This window comes from Pagrus major, chromosome 18 (genome assembly GCF_040436345.1).
Source record: "Pagrus major chromosome 18, Pma_NU_1.0".
Lineage (NCBI taxonomy): Eukaryota > Metazoa > Chordata > Actinopteri > Spariformes > Sparidae > Pagrus > Pagrus major.
In genome coordinates, this window is record NC_133232.1 from 16,333,165 (window position 1) to 16,351,214 (window position 18,050).

The following is an 18,050-nucleotide window of genomic DNA, read 5'->3' on the forward strand; positions in this document are numbered from 1 at the left end:
TGCTTGCTAATAGTGTTGGACCCTACAGCTTCCCATGGATAGAAAATGTTCATCCATGATCCAAATTTTTTAAACTGCATCTGGAAGTGTTTCAGGCACCATTTCTATCCCCCGACAACAGATCGGTGTGTTTGCAAAAGGTCAAACGGTCTTTTTCCTTGGACATGAATGCAACATGTGTTCCCCACAGGGTGGGTTGAGTCTCAGGGGGGAGTGGGTGTGTGAGCACTGCTGTTTTACCTCACTAATAAGCAATGCAACACAGCTGAGCCATGATATGTCAAGCTAGAGAGACTAGGTTGAAAGACAGGAAGTGGAGTGCTTTGCGTGCAAAATAAGAGCATGATACATGTCAAATACATGATTGAGCTATGCAGATCAATAATATGAGCCTGGGGAAAATTTGATTAACCACTGAAATAACACCAAGCAACCATAGGTATGTGTCAAATATAGTTCACATTTCTTAATCATGGTGTAGTTTTGCATAATGTTACTGAGCAGCTATCACATCTTATTCTTATGACTAATTCTCGTTTGTTTATTCCATCACATAGGAGATAGCAATAATGTGAGCCATCAGGTGTAAAATGCTTACGAATTACGAATTGGATTTTCAGAGTATGCATGCTCATTAGGCCTTTTTGATGGATGCTGGTATTGACAATGGCCAATCATTTCAGTGTGGGGAATGCCGTGTTGTGTGATGTAGTGTTTTTTTTTTGTATTTTGTTTTTTAACCAAAGGTTGATTTTCCATGCTTCTTAAAGTGAAATGTTGAGCTGTGCCAATATCATTAGGAAGGTTTTTTGAAAGGTGAACATTTGTATTCACTGAAACTGCCACAAAGTACTGATGACACACATAAAGTGGCACCAGAAAGGTCCGGTACAGTTGAACTGATATCGGAATGGGAATGTAATCATAGGTCGAGTCGCCAAGTGGTAGTATTGTTGCCGACAACAATGTCACAATAAAGATGATCCTGCAATAAGCTGCATATTTCACAACAGTCATCTGCAAGGATACATCCAAATATCTGTGAAGGAGCTTTTGCATTGACTGTTACCTTTAGTTTTGTTTAATTCCAGATAACTGAGATGACACTGTGTGTAGCTGCATAATGTCTGGGCCATTTTAACACAGAGACGGACAGATCAAATGCTTCAGCTGTTGCAGAACTGTAAAACCAGCTGAGATCAGCTGATATGACAATACCACAACAGTACGCCCAAGGAAACACTTGTTGTACCCGGTTTTCTCAAACGGGGTTTTATTTTGACAACTGAAAGCGGAAGCAGTGCGACATAAGATGGACTTGCTGGTGCTGCTGGACCCATAAGGGACCGCCAACATTTGCAAGCTAGCAAACATTGCCTTATCCGGTAACGTCATATTCAAACATCGCTCAATGGTACGTTTTCACGCTAACGACAATAATACTGATAGCTGTCTTAGAAAAGCCAATGCTAGCTAGGCGAGGAGCTAGTTAAGGGTGGTCATTAGCTAAGGTTAACGTTAGCTTTCTTAGTTTTTCTGTCGTTCTTATTGATGTACTTTGGATTTGCCTTTCCTTTAGTTAAAGCTAACAGGCTAGCTAACGTCAGCTAATGAGCTACGTTAAATCAACAGTCAATATCAAACACAACGTGTTCGACATTAGTCCTATGAATAGTATTTGGGTTGTTATGATAGCCGCTAAGCTAATACAGTTAAGCGGGTTAATGCTATCTGTACGGAATGTGACGCTATCATGCTCATTGTGGTTGCCTCTGACAACGGAAAATTAAAGAGACAGTAACGCTACCGACTCTCCTGTTAATCAATATGTTGAGGCAAAGTGATACAGATAATATCAAAGGCAGAGTCCATTGATACGAAGCTAACATGGTTCTGAAATATGACATTGACATTGATGGATCAGGGGTTTTTCAGCAATTCAGCTGCATGTAACTACTAACTAGCCCACTGCTGTAAACACAACTTTTAAGGGGATCCATGACAGAATTGAAAGGCCCTAAAATGACTTTTCTTGTATTCATCAGCTCCACAGACAGTGCACCATCAGCTAAATTGAACTTTTAAGTGCTTCACAACAGTACAAAGCGGATGTGTGTTGTCGTTCCAGCCAGCAATAGTGATTGAATTGATCAGCACTCATTAGCCCAGTACTAATTAGTGAAATCACCAGCTGTTGTCTTTGGATGTGAACACTTGTATACATTTGGTCCTCCAAAACCAAATTGAAAAATAAATATAATAATTAAATATGAGGTCTTATCTAAATAAAGTGTCAAGAGTCTTTCATCATGTCACACTTGTGCTCGCAGTTTGGAGATGGATGACGAGCTGGAGAGGTTCATCAGGGAGCGGAAGGCAAGAGTGGCTGAAGATAAAGCCAGTTTAGAACAAGACCCTCCGTACATGGAAATGAAGGTGGGCTGGAAAGGTGGCTATTGGGTTGTTGGATAAATAACTAGGCCTACTTATTTTATACACATTATTATTGTTTATGACACGTTAGACCTTTTTCTTTAACCGCCCTACAATGCATCCACTTCTGGATGCAGATGACATCTTTTCAAGTTTTAAATTGTAACAGAAAAAATAATTGAGTGTTTTCGCTCCTTTTTTAGTGTTTGTTTGTCGATGTAAAGTTAGAAAACGTTTACTGGAATTAGCCTTTTTTACTGATCCGATTGTCTCTATCTTAATGAATGATGTTCCTCTTTTTTGACTGACAGGCAAAGCCCCACAGAGATTATGGGTCCACCGTTAAGGAGAACATCCCTCCCAAATCTATAGCACAGGAGAAAGGTACAGCAGCTGGCCACACTCCCCTCCTTTGAGTTTTTTTCTTCATTTAGATGATTCTCTTATAAATAGCAAATACGTCCAAGTCTATCATTATTAGTAACCCATGCCTTGTGAGCATTGTTTGTCAAGGTAGATGTTGTTTCTTTTAAAGTGGCCGTTGTCTTGTTTTGGCATGAAACTCTTCACCTTTGCGACTCTTATTAAGAATTGATGGATGTGTATTTGTCAGAGGAGAGTTGCAGCGTGGGTCTACCTCTTGGTGTAGAGTATGAGAGGAAGAAACAGAGGCTGCAGCATGAGCTCCGAATGGACTACAGGCGCTACATGGCTCAGGTGACTGTCACAGACTTGTTGTAGCGGCTGTAGCAGATGAGCTTGAAGATCAGTTCAGACTTTGTGCTGTAAATATTTTATGCTTGTTTTACATACAAGGTAGATTGCAGTTCAATTGAAAATATGTTGAAAGTTTTAAGAGGTGTGTGTGTGTGTGTGTGTGTGTGTGTGTGTGTGTGTGTGTGTGGTCCGATTACTGAAATGCAGACAAAAGCTGTGATCTAGGGCTAGATTCACTGAAGTAGGCATTTCTAGATTAAAAATATGCTGTATCTAGCTAACAGTGCTAGTCCTATTTCAAAGACCCCTCCAAACGAGGCCAGGAAATGCAGCAGCCTTTTGTCCTATTTTAGGCCACAGTTCATGTATCATTTGCTGCGCTCAGTATCCCATGATCCATATAGTGCTTAGGTATCCGCAGCAATGTGTACAGTCTGGAAATGTTGGAATACTGACAGCCACATTTAATGTTACAGAAAAAACGCTTTGGAGAGCCTGGACCATTAATTCACCTCGATAACAGGAGGTCTGTGAAGGTAAATGTCTTTTTTTTAATCACATTGATGATGTCAGTTGACTGCTTTATGAGCCACCCATTACTGAACAGCTGCCAAAAGAGCAGACAAACTTGAAAAGAATAACTGATACAGAAACCCAGCTCTTACTTTCTCATTCATTGTTAATGGATAAAGATTTAATCAAAGATACAAAGATAAAATATTTTGTTTCCCAACCCCTGGTTGGGAGCAATTGATTCAGGGGTTACTTCTGCAATGGGCATTTGGCGTCAGCTCTTCAAAATCCTTAAAATATTCCAAATTTTTCATATATTGTTGACATTATTCAAAGTTTTCACAGGATTGCATTCAGCGTCAGCTTCTCAACATCGAGCATTCACAACCGCAAGTTTTTCAGAACTTGCCTTCTCTAGTTGAAACTGTTAGCCAAAAGTAACAGAAATAGTTGAAATTGGCAGCTAAAAGTAAGGGATAAATAGTTGAAAGCTTCTGCCATTCCAAGTGGTAGCAGTACAAAGTCAAACACCTTTTTTGACCTCCTTAAATAGTTAAAAATATCTAGTTTCAGATCAGTTCTACGAACGCATTTGGAACATCACAGATGTGGACATAAAAGGGTACTTGAGATCATCTGACATAACTGTGGTCAAACAAAATTACTTGTAGTTTTGATTGAAACCAACTTGGAATTTATGCTTTAAATGGTTCATGTAGACATGATGATAGCTTTGCACACGTTTTTTTTTTTAAAAAAAACAAAAACAAATATTGCCTCTTACGATCATGTTTCCTTTAGCAACACCTGCTTGAAGACCACACAGGTGTTCTTCCCAAACAGCAAGCCACCTCACGGAGAGATGCAACCACTCTAACAGAGGACAGTAGGGGGTTGCGTAGGGCTTTGCGCCTGGCCGATGTTAAGACCCTCTGCCCTGAAGAGGACGAGGGGCAGTCATCAGTACTTCCCAGGCTTCGTGAAAAGCTGGGGAGGCCAGTGGACCAAGAGTCAGATGAAGAGCAATACTTCAAGGAGGAGCTGGAGCTGATGGAAGGCAGAAGACACAGACATACAGGGGTTGAGGCCAGTTACGAGAAGAGACAATCCAATAAGTCTCTCAGGTACCTGATAGAAATTGTCCATTGTTTGTTCATGCATATGTTAAAAGCATGTTTTAAAATTGCTGACTTCTGAAATCTGTTTTTCCAGAGATAAGAGGGAGAATCTAATAGGTGTTGCCAGAGAAGGCTGGAGATCACGAGCACTGACCAAAACTGAGGATGCTGAGTTTGCCACTGGTCTTATAATAGGTTAAAGAACATTTTATTATTTGCAACTGAACAATCAAAGGTCCACCATTTAATGAACAGACTAAAACAAAAAACTACTACAAAGAAATGATGGTCTCTGTGTCCCATCTTTTCAGGAGCAGCTGTTACAGAAGATGCCTTACAGAGGAGGAAGGAGCACTACAGACAGGAGCTGCAGGACCAAATTGCTGAACAGCACAGGAACAAGAAGAGGTATGTTATCAGTGCCCCTTATGTACAATGTAACACTGAACCTCTATTTGCTCGCTCTTTGAACATCCCTGTGAATTTTAGTGTCATGCCTTGTGTGTGTAACTCTGTAAAACAACTGTATTTGTGTGTTTTTGTTGCAGGGAGAAAGATTTGGAGCTTAAAGTTGCTGCAACGGGGGCAAATGATCCTGAGAAACAGGTCAGCTGGCAACTGAAAACCAAGCCTCAAGAAAATTGTTGATTATCTTGTCTTCTAAGGTCACAGCGGGTCGATAGATATGATCAAATTCATCTACTTTCAGCCACATTTGTAGAGAGTATATTTGTTCATCCTTCAATTCTGTCTCTTATCCACCAACCAGCCGGACCGAATCAGACCGATTGGACTGCACAGGAGAAAAGATTATCGGGTTTTGGAGCCTTTAGCAACAGTAGAGAGTGCAACATCATCCAGAGGTCTCGCTAATAATGAGAAGATGGGTGTTAGAGACAGAGAGATGCCTCCTCCTGAGCAGCCCCATGTTGCCTTCCAGTCCCCTGTGCTGGAGTACAGCTCCACTCTGCGAGAAGGAGGTGGCCTGTCTCCCAACAGCCAGCCTGCTGCCCCCTCGTTCCCCAGAGCCATGGACACAGCCAGGTATTCCCTTAAACTTAAACCTCAGGTTTCAGCTGTGTTACAACTTTGACATGGCTGTGAATATGGAACAGTAAGAGTGATTGGAAAAAGTGAAGAAAAATGTTATATTAGTAATGCGGGATTGCATGCATCGTTTCCTGTGTCTCTTGTGAGTGTGACAGATGGGAATGACAGACCCTGCCACAAAAAATGGAAAATACCAACCATAGTGTTTCATTAAAGGTTTATGCTGCTTTGTGTCTACAGAATCCCCATGTTCCCTCCCCATCCTCCTCCAGCTCTCAGTGAAGCCTACAGGAGCCCGTATGGAGAGCCTCATCACTACTATGGCACCAGAAACCTGCTTGACCCAAACATGGCCTACTGTGAGCACTGGCCTCCCCTGTTGATTAGGAGCAGATATACTACATTTAGCATTTTCATCATAACTTTAACATGTTTTTTTTTTCTCTGTCCAGATGGTCACTTGTCTGTTCCTGGTGCTGGCCCTCCCATGTCCTACTGGAGCATACCACCAGGGGGAGCTGTGCCCAGCCAGTTCGGTAACCACAGCCCTCACAGCCATCACAGTGGAAGCAGCTTCCCTGAGCCTCCAATACAGTAAATATCTTTCATTTTTCTAACTTGGCTTGAAAAGCAGGGTTAGAATTATGAACTAAGTTCAATAAAAAAGTTGTTTAACCTTGTGTAAATTGTAAATTCTAATCTAACAGCAATAGGAGAGACTAAAAAATCAATATGAGAATTGACTAATGACCATAATGTAGTTGCTTGTGTCTTAGATTTAAAATTGGGTGGCATTTTAGTGAGAGAGATGTATGCACAGTAGAGTACCAGGACAACGGGACAAAAATCATGGTCAGAACTGAACAGTGTGATTCTGCAACTCTTCTGACAGGCCTAGCAATGAGGCTGCTGACCTGCAAGTCAGAGTTTTTCCTCCAGAGAGATCCAGATCAACCAGGGACAAGACGATGAGCTACAGGGAGGCGTTGAAACAACAGGTAGGTTAAACAAATGTTTCAGTCTGCATTTAAAAGGACTGTGTTATCCAAGATTGACTCAACAGATAAGCATTCTTACTGCCATCATCACCATCTATTGAAATTATTTTCTCTAAAATACAAGTAACTCGACTGATGATTTTTATGTCTAATGAGTGTATTTGAATAACATACCCAACAAGTGTATGGCAGAAATTACCATGTAGTGCATCAATTCGAATAAACGAGCAATGATAAGGCTGAGATTTAAGGTAAAAGCACAGCTAAAGGTTGAATCGGAATAAATAACTGCATTAAAGCAGAGGGAGCCAGATATGGACCATTGTTGAGTAAGTGGTGTAAGGTGTTGTCTATGTTCAAAGCTAATTAAAACATAGACAACCCATACATTTAAAGAACAAACTTGTAAAGGGTTTGTACATTCATGTTTTGCTGAAACCTTTATCAGTAACAATGCCCAATCAGCTTGGGTCTGATTTTTATATTGGCAGCAACATTTTTACACAATAAGAGTACACAATAAAGCAGTTGCCTCTAATTTTAAACTTTGATTGCATCCCAGTCTGCGGTATGTCAGCAGGAAGCTTCCAGGAGAGAGAGCAGCAAGCTTAACGGCAAGGTAAAGGTGATTTAGTCAAGACCCAAACATGTAGCGTAAGTTACGACAATAGAAGTGTTTGTGAGAGCTCCCCCTAGTCAGGTGTAACTTTATACCCCAGTATGACCTCAATCCCACCCCAGTCCTACATCTTACTCCTCTAGTTGTTCTGCGATGCTGACGCCACAAAACTCCTCTTCTGCTTCCCTTAGCTTGCATTTTGTGCCACATGATCAACACAACCTCATACAAAGTTTGAATGATGTTCTTTGGTTGTTTGTCAAGTTGCTGTTTGAATTGTATTCTGTCAAAGTAACAGTGTTTCAATATAAGGACACATGAGCAATTATCATGCTCATGTCAACACATATGCCTCTTACTTTTTGTATGACCTCTATTATAGAGTTTAAGGTACCAGTTTCTGTTCCATATTCAGGAAATGTGGTACTTGACTCCTGAGTTGCACCCCAACCTACTTTTGATGTGATTAAAAAGTTGAACTAAAATGTAAAAATCTCAAAATTCACCTATTAACAGTAGTTTTGCCACCACAATCGTACCATATCCCTGACATTGTTTTTGGAGATTTTATATCTTTACAAGGGACAATTTCTCTATAATTTGTCAGACTAATGTGGTTTACTAAAAAGCACAAATGTAATACAGTTTGATTGCAAAGGCTTACTGAGTGCATCATCAGGTCGGTGTAGATTATTGACCGATGGAAACCATAGAGAATGAGATCATAGGTTGTTTAATCGATTGGAAAAATAATGTAATTGCCAAGTATTCTGATAATCAGCAATTAAACGTTTCAGTCAATTCTTTAAATAAAAATGTCAAACAATTTCTGGTTCCAGATTCTTAAATGTGACTATTTGCTGCTTTTCTTGTCATTTATGATCATGAATGAAGAATCTTTGGGTTTTGCACTGTTGGTTGAACAAAAGAAGCAGTTTAAAGACGTCACTTTGGGCTCAGGGAAATTGTCATGCACATTTTTCATAATTTTTTTGACATTTTATAGACTAAACGATTATTCGATTAATCGACAATTGAAGATTAAACGACAATCTTCAAATTAACTGATAATAAAGAAATGATTGTTTGCAGCCCTAATAGTATTTGAGTATATTGCGATGTTACTGATGTAACCTGGAAAATACTTGTAACATAGATCCACGAGCAACAGGAGCGGAGGATGCTGGAGAGGGAGGAGACGGAGCGTTACGAGGCCCAGCTGGAGGCTGACATGAAGAGCCACCAGCCCTGGGGTCGAGGCGGAGGAGGAGCCCCGCTCAGGGACAGCACTGGAAATCTTATAGGTAGCGTCTTTTTTACATAATACACAGTGCCGATACGAGGACTTTTTATGATTTTTACCGATTGTTCCTGTTGCCCAGCTGACCTCAACCAGATGCACAAGCTGAACGAGGAGGCCTACAGCAACCCGGAGCAGTGGCAGAGGAGAGCCACGGCCGCCATGACGGCACGTCGGACAGAGCTCCCTGACTCCAATGAGACGGTCTCTGGTACTGTAGCAGACTGCAGTATCCGTGACGGTATTGACAGGCTCTCTGGTACTTTAACCATCTTTATTTGCAATGCATTTAGCTGTTATTTGCAATTACACAATTCTGGAAAAGAACAAGAAGAAAAAGAAAACAGACAGGAATAAGATGAGATTATTTCAGTGAGCAAAAAATGTACTTCAGCATATCCTGTGGATGAAGCTTTAGTAATACTGGAATATTTTGATGGTAATTCAAAGACAACAATAAAGATAATAACCCTAGCTACACATAATTAGCAAAGGTCTGTGCTGCATCTTCTCGGCTAGACTTGAAGAAGAGAAGGTGCTGTAGTCCAACTCAAAGTAGAATTTCTTCCTGTTTGCTTTATAGGTTTCACACATGTCCACACTCCCCAGTTTGCCAGAGGCAATGTGTTTGCCAACCAGCCCACACAGCAACAGCTCCAGGAGCAGGACAAGTACAAGGCTTACCTCAAACAGCAGGTATTGCTTTAAACAGCTGGTGGTACTGCTGCTGGTTGTGTTTTCTAGTTGGCTGTCTTGTCATCAAGCTGGTCTCTAGAAATGTAGCCATCTGCTTGTAGAATAGTCCAAGTGATTTTGAGGTTTCGGGGCTGTGTTAATGGGTTTCATGTAGTCACATTCACATTGGTTTGATTTACAGATCGAGGAGAAAATGCGTAAAAAAGCAGAGGAGAGGGAACGGACAAGACTGGAGGAGGAGAAAGAGGAGAAGAGGCTGGCGGAGCAAAGGGCTCGCATCCAAAGGGAGTATGAGGAAGAACAAGAGAGGAAGAAACGGAAGGAAATGGAGGTGAGGAGCTAAAAAACAGTCATGGGTAGGGTTTTACACTTGAGTTTAAAAGCTAATGTCAAACAAGAAGTTAAGATCTACTCTCTCAATTCTTTATCCTTTGCCTCCATCTTCCTCTTTCTTACCTCTCTGATCTCATGCTGGCCTGGTTCTCTTTCCTCTCTATCTCTCAGCAAAAAGCCAAGAATGAAGAGCTGATTCATCTGGCTGAACAGAGGAAGAAGGAAGCAGAGAGGAAGAAGAAGGAAGTGGAAGAGAAGGAGGCCGCAGTACTGAGGAGGCAGTATGAGAGGGAGAGGCAGGCTCAGGTGGTGGAGGTCAGTTAGCTGAAGGTTTCACACCATTTGACAACACCATCACACTGCAATTTAGTGACATTAAAGCTACAATAACTTCAGTTAATATATAGGAACGTGGACCTATAAAGCTTTTCTTTGCACTGAGATTGTCAGCTTGTGATCTTTTGCTTGTGAAAGATGAAAAATACAAGAACAGCTTAGATGGGTGAAATCCCAGATTGGTTAAGATGACCAGCCACAGAGTTCTCTTTTACGGACTGCCTCTGTTATAGTTTTAACATGCTGTATTAAGAACCAGCTTGTGCCAACAGTGGACTGGACATGCTGCAAAACTACAAGCTGTAGTTGGCTGCAGTTGATCAACAACAGAGCAGTAGGAGAAGTAGGAAGTAGTAATATATCTTTGGCTTTGACATTCTTTATTGATCATCTGAAGGGGAAATTCTTTTTAAAACTCTTTTTGGATGTAGTATCAGCCTGAGGCAGCAGCGCTGCTCCGCTTGAATAAAGCTTTAATATTTTTCTAAAGATAATAGATATGTAGTCATCTGATCTCAGACAAGGGTTTTCATTTGAATTAAAAACTACAGCCATGAAGGACAAAATTAATATGTAAAATCATCAGTCATGTGATGAAGTTGTGCTGATTGTTTTAATTCACATTTTGCAGGAACTGGCAACACTTTACTTTAATTCAACCTACTTGGCGTTTATGAGCAGCATATAAACATTAATAAGTGCTTTATAACACACTATAATACAATTGCAAGATACAAATATTTTATATATATTACTGTATTTGTCAACAGTGTCTCCCAGTCACTTGTTTGAAATAAAACCAGCAGACTGTCTCGTAGGATACCCCCTTGTTAATATCTGTAACCTCTTAGTGTTTCTCTTTGGTTGTCTGTAGTCACACCAAAAGACACACACACAGTGGGCGACAACCATCAAGTTGAATTTAACTTAACCACGGTTTCTGTAACATTTATGTAGTGAATGGGTGGTTGTGTGCTCTCAGGTCCGCAGGGAGTCCTCGCCTCCGATCCCCACTCTGCAGAAGAAACATGGGCGCCACCAGTACACCCCCAGGCCTCCCACTGTTGACAGTCAGCATTCTACTACTGCCCCCCTGTCTGTGAGTCTCACACACACACAATTGACAAACTTTGTCATTGTATAAAATATGATATTTTACCAGCAGCTTCTACTCCAGAAAAATAAAGGTTCGTAATGTGTTCCTTCCTTGGTGTTTGATTGTTTCCATGACTTTTTATTTCTGGCTTTTCAGGAGCGCTCTCTGTCTGGTCTCCAGTCCCCTCCTGTCCCTGCTTGCAGGAATCAACTCCGAGCTGCAGGTACTGTACACAAAAATGTCTTTTAGCAAAAGAGTTAAAATTGACTCTATAATTAGTTGCTTAATCTGTCTTCATGTTTGGTTCAGTCATGGACAGTGTTTCAATGTTTAGATGTTTCACCAGGCAGCCCAACTTGTTCCACAGTTCCTGGACTCAATGCTTCACATCTGTGATTAGGATGATTATCTTGTAGCTGAAGCTTAGCAGTGAGAATAAGTATTTTGGAAGTGAAAACACTTTATCAGATGTAGTCTGCGTGTGTCTTTGTTTTCAGGTGACCAGCGCGATGTCTTCAGTGAGCTGTCAGCGTTGCGTCGGCATCTCCGTAGTGAACAGAAACGTCTGGAGGGTCATCTGCAGCAGGATGACTGGGAGGACTTGGACTCTCCTCTGAGTGACAGGTACATGCATCACTCTCACCGAAGCCTTAATCAATTAGCACATAGCGTGCAGCATTTGGTAGGCATATTTAGACATGTAAAGGTCAATTACCTGCCACATGCATCCAGCTACTGATTGAATATACTGGTAGATGTGGGTCCATTGCTGTGCATTACACACTTTGATATCTAATTTCATCTTTGAATCTCAACCAGTGGTGCTTTTACCTCAGGGGTTACCTGTACAGTTACTTTGGGTTAAGTCAGGTAAAATATTAATGGATCCTTATATTGAATCAGTAGGAACACTTGATGAGGAACACGTGTTGAGAGTGCATGTAAAGTTGAAACAGTAAATGTTACAGTAAGATAAATGGATAATTGCCTATCGGTAATGTTACTCTGAACCAATGTTCTTCTGTGTCAAACCTCACCTGAGATTCTGTGCCTCTGTCAGTCGGATTTTGACACAACTCAAAAGTTTTCTGCAACCAATAAAATGGTGCTTCAAGACCGAGCCACAGCACTGCTTGAATCTTAATACATTATCTCAAAAACTCAGACCTGTCAACCTGTGTGCATTTTGTGTAGCAGGTACGCATTTTGAAATCCAAGTACATTGGTTTGTTCTGTCACTCTAAAATATGCAAAAAGTTTGTAACGCCTTATGAATTTGACCAGTTGTGCAGCAGTGTTCAAGTCTAATAGCAAGACACAACAACAATAAGCCAATTAGTCTACACAAACAGCCTGCGGGAAAAACCAAAAGGAGAAGAGTTTAACCAACATATGGCTGGATTTTAAAATGCATTTATTTATTGATGAAAAGGAATCGATAAGATATTTGATTTTTGGCAGCATGCACATGAAAATATTTTTGGCATTGGGTGGTACTCCAAAACTTTCTTCAAGATTGGCAGGCCTGAAAACTTAATCAGATCATGAACTCACAGCCAGGCAGCTCGCCTGTCTGGGTCTCTGTGGTCTCCTGATAAAATTATGCATGCATGATTCCTCTTTCACTCTTTATCAAAGTAGCACACCCCTGGCAGAAGACAAACAAACCTGGAAACTCTGCATAAAAGTGTTGGATAAAGAGTGAAGTAGTCAGCTAAAAGTAATGAGTAAATAGTTGAAATAAATGATAAGGAGTACTTGAGTCAATCTGACAGGGTTGTGGAGGCACAGCTACCTAAAAGGTTTTGAGCCACTGTTTTATCCCATCATTCATCTCTCATTTGTGTGTGTTCTCATCTCCTTCATTCGTCCAGACATCGGGAGCGTCCCCGGGTGGACGTGTTCGATATGGCCAGGCTGCGGCTCCAGGCTCCAGTCCGAAGGCCCAACTCCAGAAACATGGAGCCCAGAAACCTGCTGCGAATCCACGACTCCCTTCAGCTCAAATACACAGGTTAGTACACAAGTCTGATGGTCTTAATTTTACTCTGCTGCAAACCAACATTATATGCTGTGACTGGTTTGTGTGTTTGTGAATCAGATGGTGAGTCCAGGCTGGGCTTCAGTGAAGTTCCTAAGCTTGAGGAAGTGGGTGTGGCCAGCAGGAGGAGGCGGGACAACGGGGATCCCTATCAGCAGTTCAGCAGCCAGAGGTCTACAGCCCAGGATGGTTAGAGCTCACTGCACTTTTTGGGGTTATATTTATTCTTTTGCAGTAGTTCCAGTCAGATTTCTATGTGATAGAACATTTAATTTGTGCACTTACATTATTTTGGGTTGACAGATCTATTAGAATTTCCATTTCCATGATTTATACCTGCGTTAACATGTTTGTTTGTTTTTTCCCTTATTCAGACAAGATATCCAGATGCAGATTATATGTTAGTGTCATTTTGTAAATGGGTCCTGTGGCTTTTTCATTATCCCGAGATAATGAAAAAAATAAATAAAAATAATTACCTCCTTGTGTTGCAGATTATTTTGACCTGTCCCCACCACAGCAAAATGATTATCTGGTGAGTCGAGAATAAATGTTTCAGTTACAAAAATCCCACCTAGTTAGCATATACTGTAACAATGAACTTATAACTATTTGAATTGTTGTGTTTATGTTGCAGAGGAGTGTAATGGGAGGGTCTGCAAGAGGATCTCTGCTGGAGTCAGAGAGTGCTTTCATTGGTAAGAGCGCCATAATGCAGATATTTTTTAATGATAACAATTTTAGTCTTGTTATGAGAATCAGGATGTGAATCATTAATGGTGTTGATTTTGGCAGCTGTTTTAGATTTAGTCTTACTCTTGATGAAAACGCTCATTATTTTTAGTCACATTTTAGTCATTTTCATTAAAACCCTAAATGTTTTCTCTTTAAACTGATGCAATTAGGCTAATAAGCCTCTGCATCTTCAACAGCTTCAAGTTTGCACATTTATTTTTTTAAACATGTCAGACACTTTGATCAGGCTGTTGTGTATGTTGTACTTATAAACACCACCATTAAAATCACTCTTGTACTGAAACAAATGGTCAATTAGTATTCCTACCTGGCCTTAGAGCTCAGAAATCCTACACAAATATCTTCCAAATAAATTGCTGTGTAGTCTCAGTTTAACTATGGTGATTGCAATGCCATGTTCAGGGCTGCAGATTCTGCTAAGGACAATTAAGTGAAAATGGATTGAGCATGATTGTTGTTGAAGTTGTTTTTTCCTTATAAATAAACTTGCAGACTATGAACATTACAATAGCAACATGTGATATGCATTTACACGTTGGGAAGTATATGTTAAGACACAACATGGTTTTCCCCCTAATATTCAACTACAACAATAGGACAATATATGATAAAGCATTTAACTAAACCAAAAGGTTTAGCTGTCCCTGATGTCAAGCCCTGCATGTTTCCCTCACAAGCTTTAAAGCTAGCAAACTGACGTTACCAGCCTAGCCTTGAAGCCAGGCCTATTCATTAATTTTATTTGGCAACTGCAATCTGAAAACTTACTTTGTGAGAAACTGGCTTCCAGCCAGGCTAAGTCAACGTGGCTTGCTAGCAGACACAGCCAACTGCCCAGTAACACTGACTTAATGTTAGCAAATTGATATGCTTACTTAACTTTGGGACTTAAAGTTAGCTGACTCCATGTGGCTTCAATAGCAGGGTGGTATGACCTCAACTGTCTCTTCAGATTAATTGTATTCTTCCCACTTAATCTGTAGGCACAGGTCGTCTCTCAGTCTCCCTTAATTGCAGTGCACTGTGTTTTCCTTTCTGCTGAGTTATAATTAAACTGTGTCCATAGATCTGTTTTGTTTTTCCACAAACCCTTTTTGTGTTGAAGCCATCATGTCGTCACTAACTTGCTGTCAATCAATGGCAGGGATGTATTGTTTTTATTTTGACGGACAGACTGGATGCACAATTGGGGGAAAATCTCATGCAGTTTTTGAATCTCCGGCACCAACACAAACATTATGGTCTCGTCAATAAAACCAAAATGCACATTTCATCATAGTTTTTATTGTGAAATAAAAAAAGAGTTGGTGAAGTCTCGAGTTTACCCAGCACACAATCACCCATACCTGTTGGAGCTACTACAGCACTGTGTATCCTCTCCAAGTTTGTGCAGCGAAGTTGATATGCCTGAGGCTAATTTTGGGTTTGTGTCTGTGCGGTGTGTTGAGACCCCCTAGGCAATGTCTCTCCAGTGCCTCGTACCCCCGAGCTTGAGAAGGCCCCTCTGCTATCAGCCAGGGAGAGGAGGAGGTTGGCCAAACATTCACAGCGTCCCCAGGTACTCTCATCATACAGGTTTCTGATGTATGTGTTGTGGTCGAGCTCAAACAACAACCATGTGGCCTGAGAGCTCAAACGCTGCAGTTTTAATTGCTTTATAATCACAAAGTCCTCTGTTTGGTTTAGGATGGAGCAGCTTCCAGCCAGTCCTTTGGCCAGCATGAGGACTACACAGGTATGGGTGACGGGAGGACCCGGAACAGGACAGGTCATCTGATGGCTCCCAGTCGTCGTGGCAACACAGCTGGTACGACTTGACGGATTCAGTTCCACTGGTTGCTATATTTTATGTAATTGTTTCATGTTTTTATTTGGCAAATGCAAAGCAGTTCTTCAGAACTGAAGTATTTTTCATGGATGTCTGAATTCAAATGGGAACATTGGGCTTAGAGGCTTAAATGGGTTTCCAAAGCCAAGCGGTCATTAAATTAAGCCAATATTCAAACAACCATAGAAACTGTTGATTCTAGTTGGATGAAAAATGACATTAAAATGTTCCTGCAGGAAATATTTGCTTACGTGTAATAACAGTGAGTTCTGTAGCAGAAAAGTTGGGTGTCCAAGTTTGGTTAAACTCTCTTAATGTAAATCTGTTCACTCTGTCTCCCTGCTCCTCCAGGACCATTGGACCTGTCCGATGACGACGACTCCCCTCCTCGCTTTTCTCTTCACAGCACTGACCATCAAAGCTCTGTAGAAACTGTCTCCACGGATCCCTGGATGCGGCCCGGAACATCGGACACACTGAAATGTTTGGGCCGACCATCAAGGAGAGAGCGGTTGAAAACGTAGTACCATGTCTCCCGAGGACGGGAGGCATCTTCCTCTTTTAACAGCTAGCCTTAACCTAGACGCCCTTCTGTCTTTGAATCATGAGACTATGGTTGGTTTTAGCTCATCGCTTTTCTGACAGATGAATATGTGAATCTGAATGTTTGAATAATGATAATGTGGGTATGTACTGTATGTTAAATTATTGTTTACATCAGAGAACCTCAGTATATGAGCACAATGAGAACTTGTGTTCTATTTGAAAGGCATTTACTATTTTATTAAAGACTAAATTATGTTTTAAATAAAATAAATACATTTATTTTAATTACATGAACTGTGTATTTTTTAATTGTTTGCAACCTTTAACAAGACATCGCAGCCTCACAACTGTAATCAGATGTTCTCCGTATAGCCTGGTTTCAGTCAGGACACTGACACTAACAGAAAATGCTTAACCAACCATTACATTTTCCCTTTACCTGCAGAATTCCACTTGTTTTTAAGGAACCAAACATAATTAGAAGCATTATTTGAGACATTAGCATGCTGTGTTACCATTTAGCTCAAAGCATCGCTGTGTCAAAGTACACCCTCACAGCTAGTAGGGTGGCTGTAGAATCTTAATATGGTTTTAGATATTTCATTCACATGAGTTTTTCAGTCGGTGGGGCTTCCTACTGTTAAATGTTCTCATATCCAAATGAAATCTTGCACAAAATCTTGTTGGTCTCCGAGCAGCCGGTACATTATTCATTGTCTGTGGAGCAGCTCTAGGATTAGTATCTAAATCACAGCCTGAATAATGTCTTCTCTCTGCTGTTTGGTGAAAGCAGAGACTCGCACATATTAAAACTAAGCTGTTAGATTTATTGAGAGAAGATACAGGAAACCATTTTAAAGCTGGATTTTTCCTCTGCCTGGCGAGCCCGTGGGAGCCCGTCGTCTCCATCATCCACCAAACCTGAACAAGTTAAAACCAAAAAATGAAGAGCTGCAGAGCCTGTGGTTGTTGGTTTATCATTTGTCCTCTGGGTTTGATTTTTCTGACAACACACCACATGAAAGAAGAGCTGTTTACAATCAGATTTCTCCCACTAGAGAAGCAATGCAGCACAACAAGTGAGGCTGCAAGCAAACTGAAACAATGGCACAAAGCCAAGATGTGGATTACCACCTTAAAGAGAGAATGTTTGATCATCTGTGCACCAGATCCAGTCCAAAATCTCTTTTGAGACACGCAAACAACAAGTATGATGACTACACAGTCGAGTGACTGGGTTTGGATTTGATGCCGTGATGGCACAGACTGGAGTGTTTGCTGTGCTTAATGAGGCTTTAGAGCTTTGTAGTGGTTGAGCTAGCGGCTGACAACAGTCCTCACGAATAAACTATTTTTCACAGTGCTCCGAGGGAGGTCAACATGTGGAAAGTGCATTGTAAAATGTGCAAAAACATGGATGACAGAAGGTTGGAGGCCGTGGTTGTGTTGCCCTAAAAAGAGAGAATACTCGCATGCTTGAGTACACACACACGTTTTCCACCAATTGTTTCTCATTCTCCTTCCATCGTCTTTGTCCCTCTCAGTACCAATCGCCCTGTTCTCTGTCTCATTCATGCTCTCTCGCTTGCACACACACACACACACACACACACACACACACACACACACACACACGCATTCACACTCTCTCTTCCCTGCCTGGATGAGCA

The 18,050-nt window shown here is 41.0% G+C and overlaps 1 protein-coding gene across 2 annotated transcripts; it reads left to right on the plus strand.

The window, feature by feature from the left end:
* Nucleotides 1-1,329: 1,329 nt before the first annotated feature.
* LOC141012797 (centrosome and spindle pole-associated protein 1-like) lies at nucleotides 1,330-16,670 on the plus strand. Of its 2 annotated transcripts, none has more exons than XM_073486321.1 (28): nucleotides 1,330-1,414; nucleotides 2,331-2,436; nucleotides 2,745-2,817; nucleotides 3,047-3,150; nucleotides 3,627-3,686; nucleotides 4,465-4,787; nucleotides 4,876-4,976; nucleotides 5,093-5,189; nucleotides 5,330-5,387; nucleotides 5,551-5,825; nucleotides 6,072-6,190; nucleotides 6,284-6,425; nucleotides 6,724-6,829; nucleotides 8,605-8,752; nucleotides 8,831-9,007; nucleotides 9,332-9,444; nucleotides 9,626-9,775; nucleotides 9,949-10,092; nucleotides 11,096-11,212; nucleotides 11,366-11,432; nucleotides 11,707-11,833; nucleotides 13,084-13,223; nucleotides 13,311-13,439; nucleotides 13,745-13,785; nucleotides 13,888-13,948; nucleotides 15,455-15,564; nucleotides 15,693-15,813; nucleotides 16,186-16,670. In XM_073486321.1, exons 2-28 carry the CDS (start codon nucleotides 2,338-2,340, stop codon nucleotides 16,356-16,358), a joined length of 3,375 nt encoding a protein of 1,124 aa, XP_073342422.1. In that variant the 5' UTR covers nucleotides 1,330-1,414; nucleotides 2,331-2,337; the 3' UTR covers nucleotides 16,359-16,670. The 2 variants fall into 2 exon arrangements, with proteins under 2 accessions (XP_073342422.1, XP_073342423.1); XM_073486322.1 differs by having other exon boundaries at nucleotides 8,831-8,989.
* Nucleotides 16,671-18,050: the final 1,380 nt, after the last annotated feature.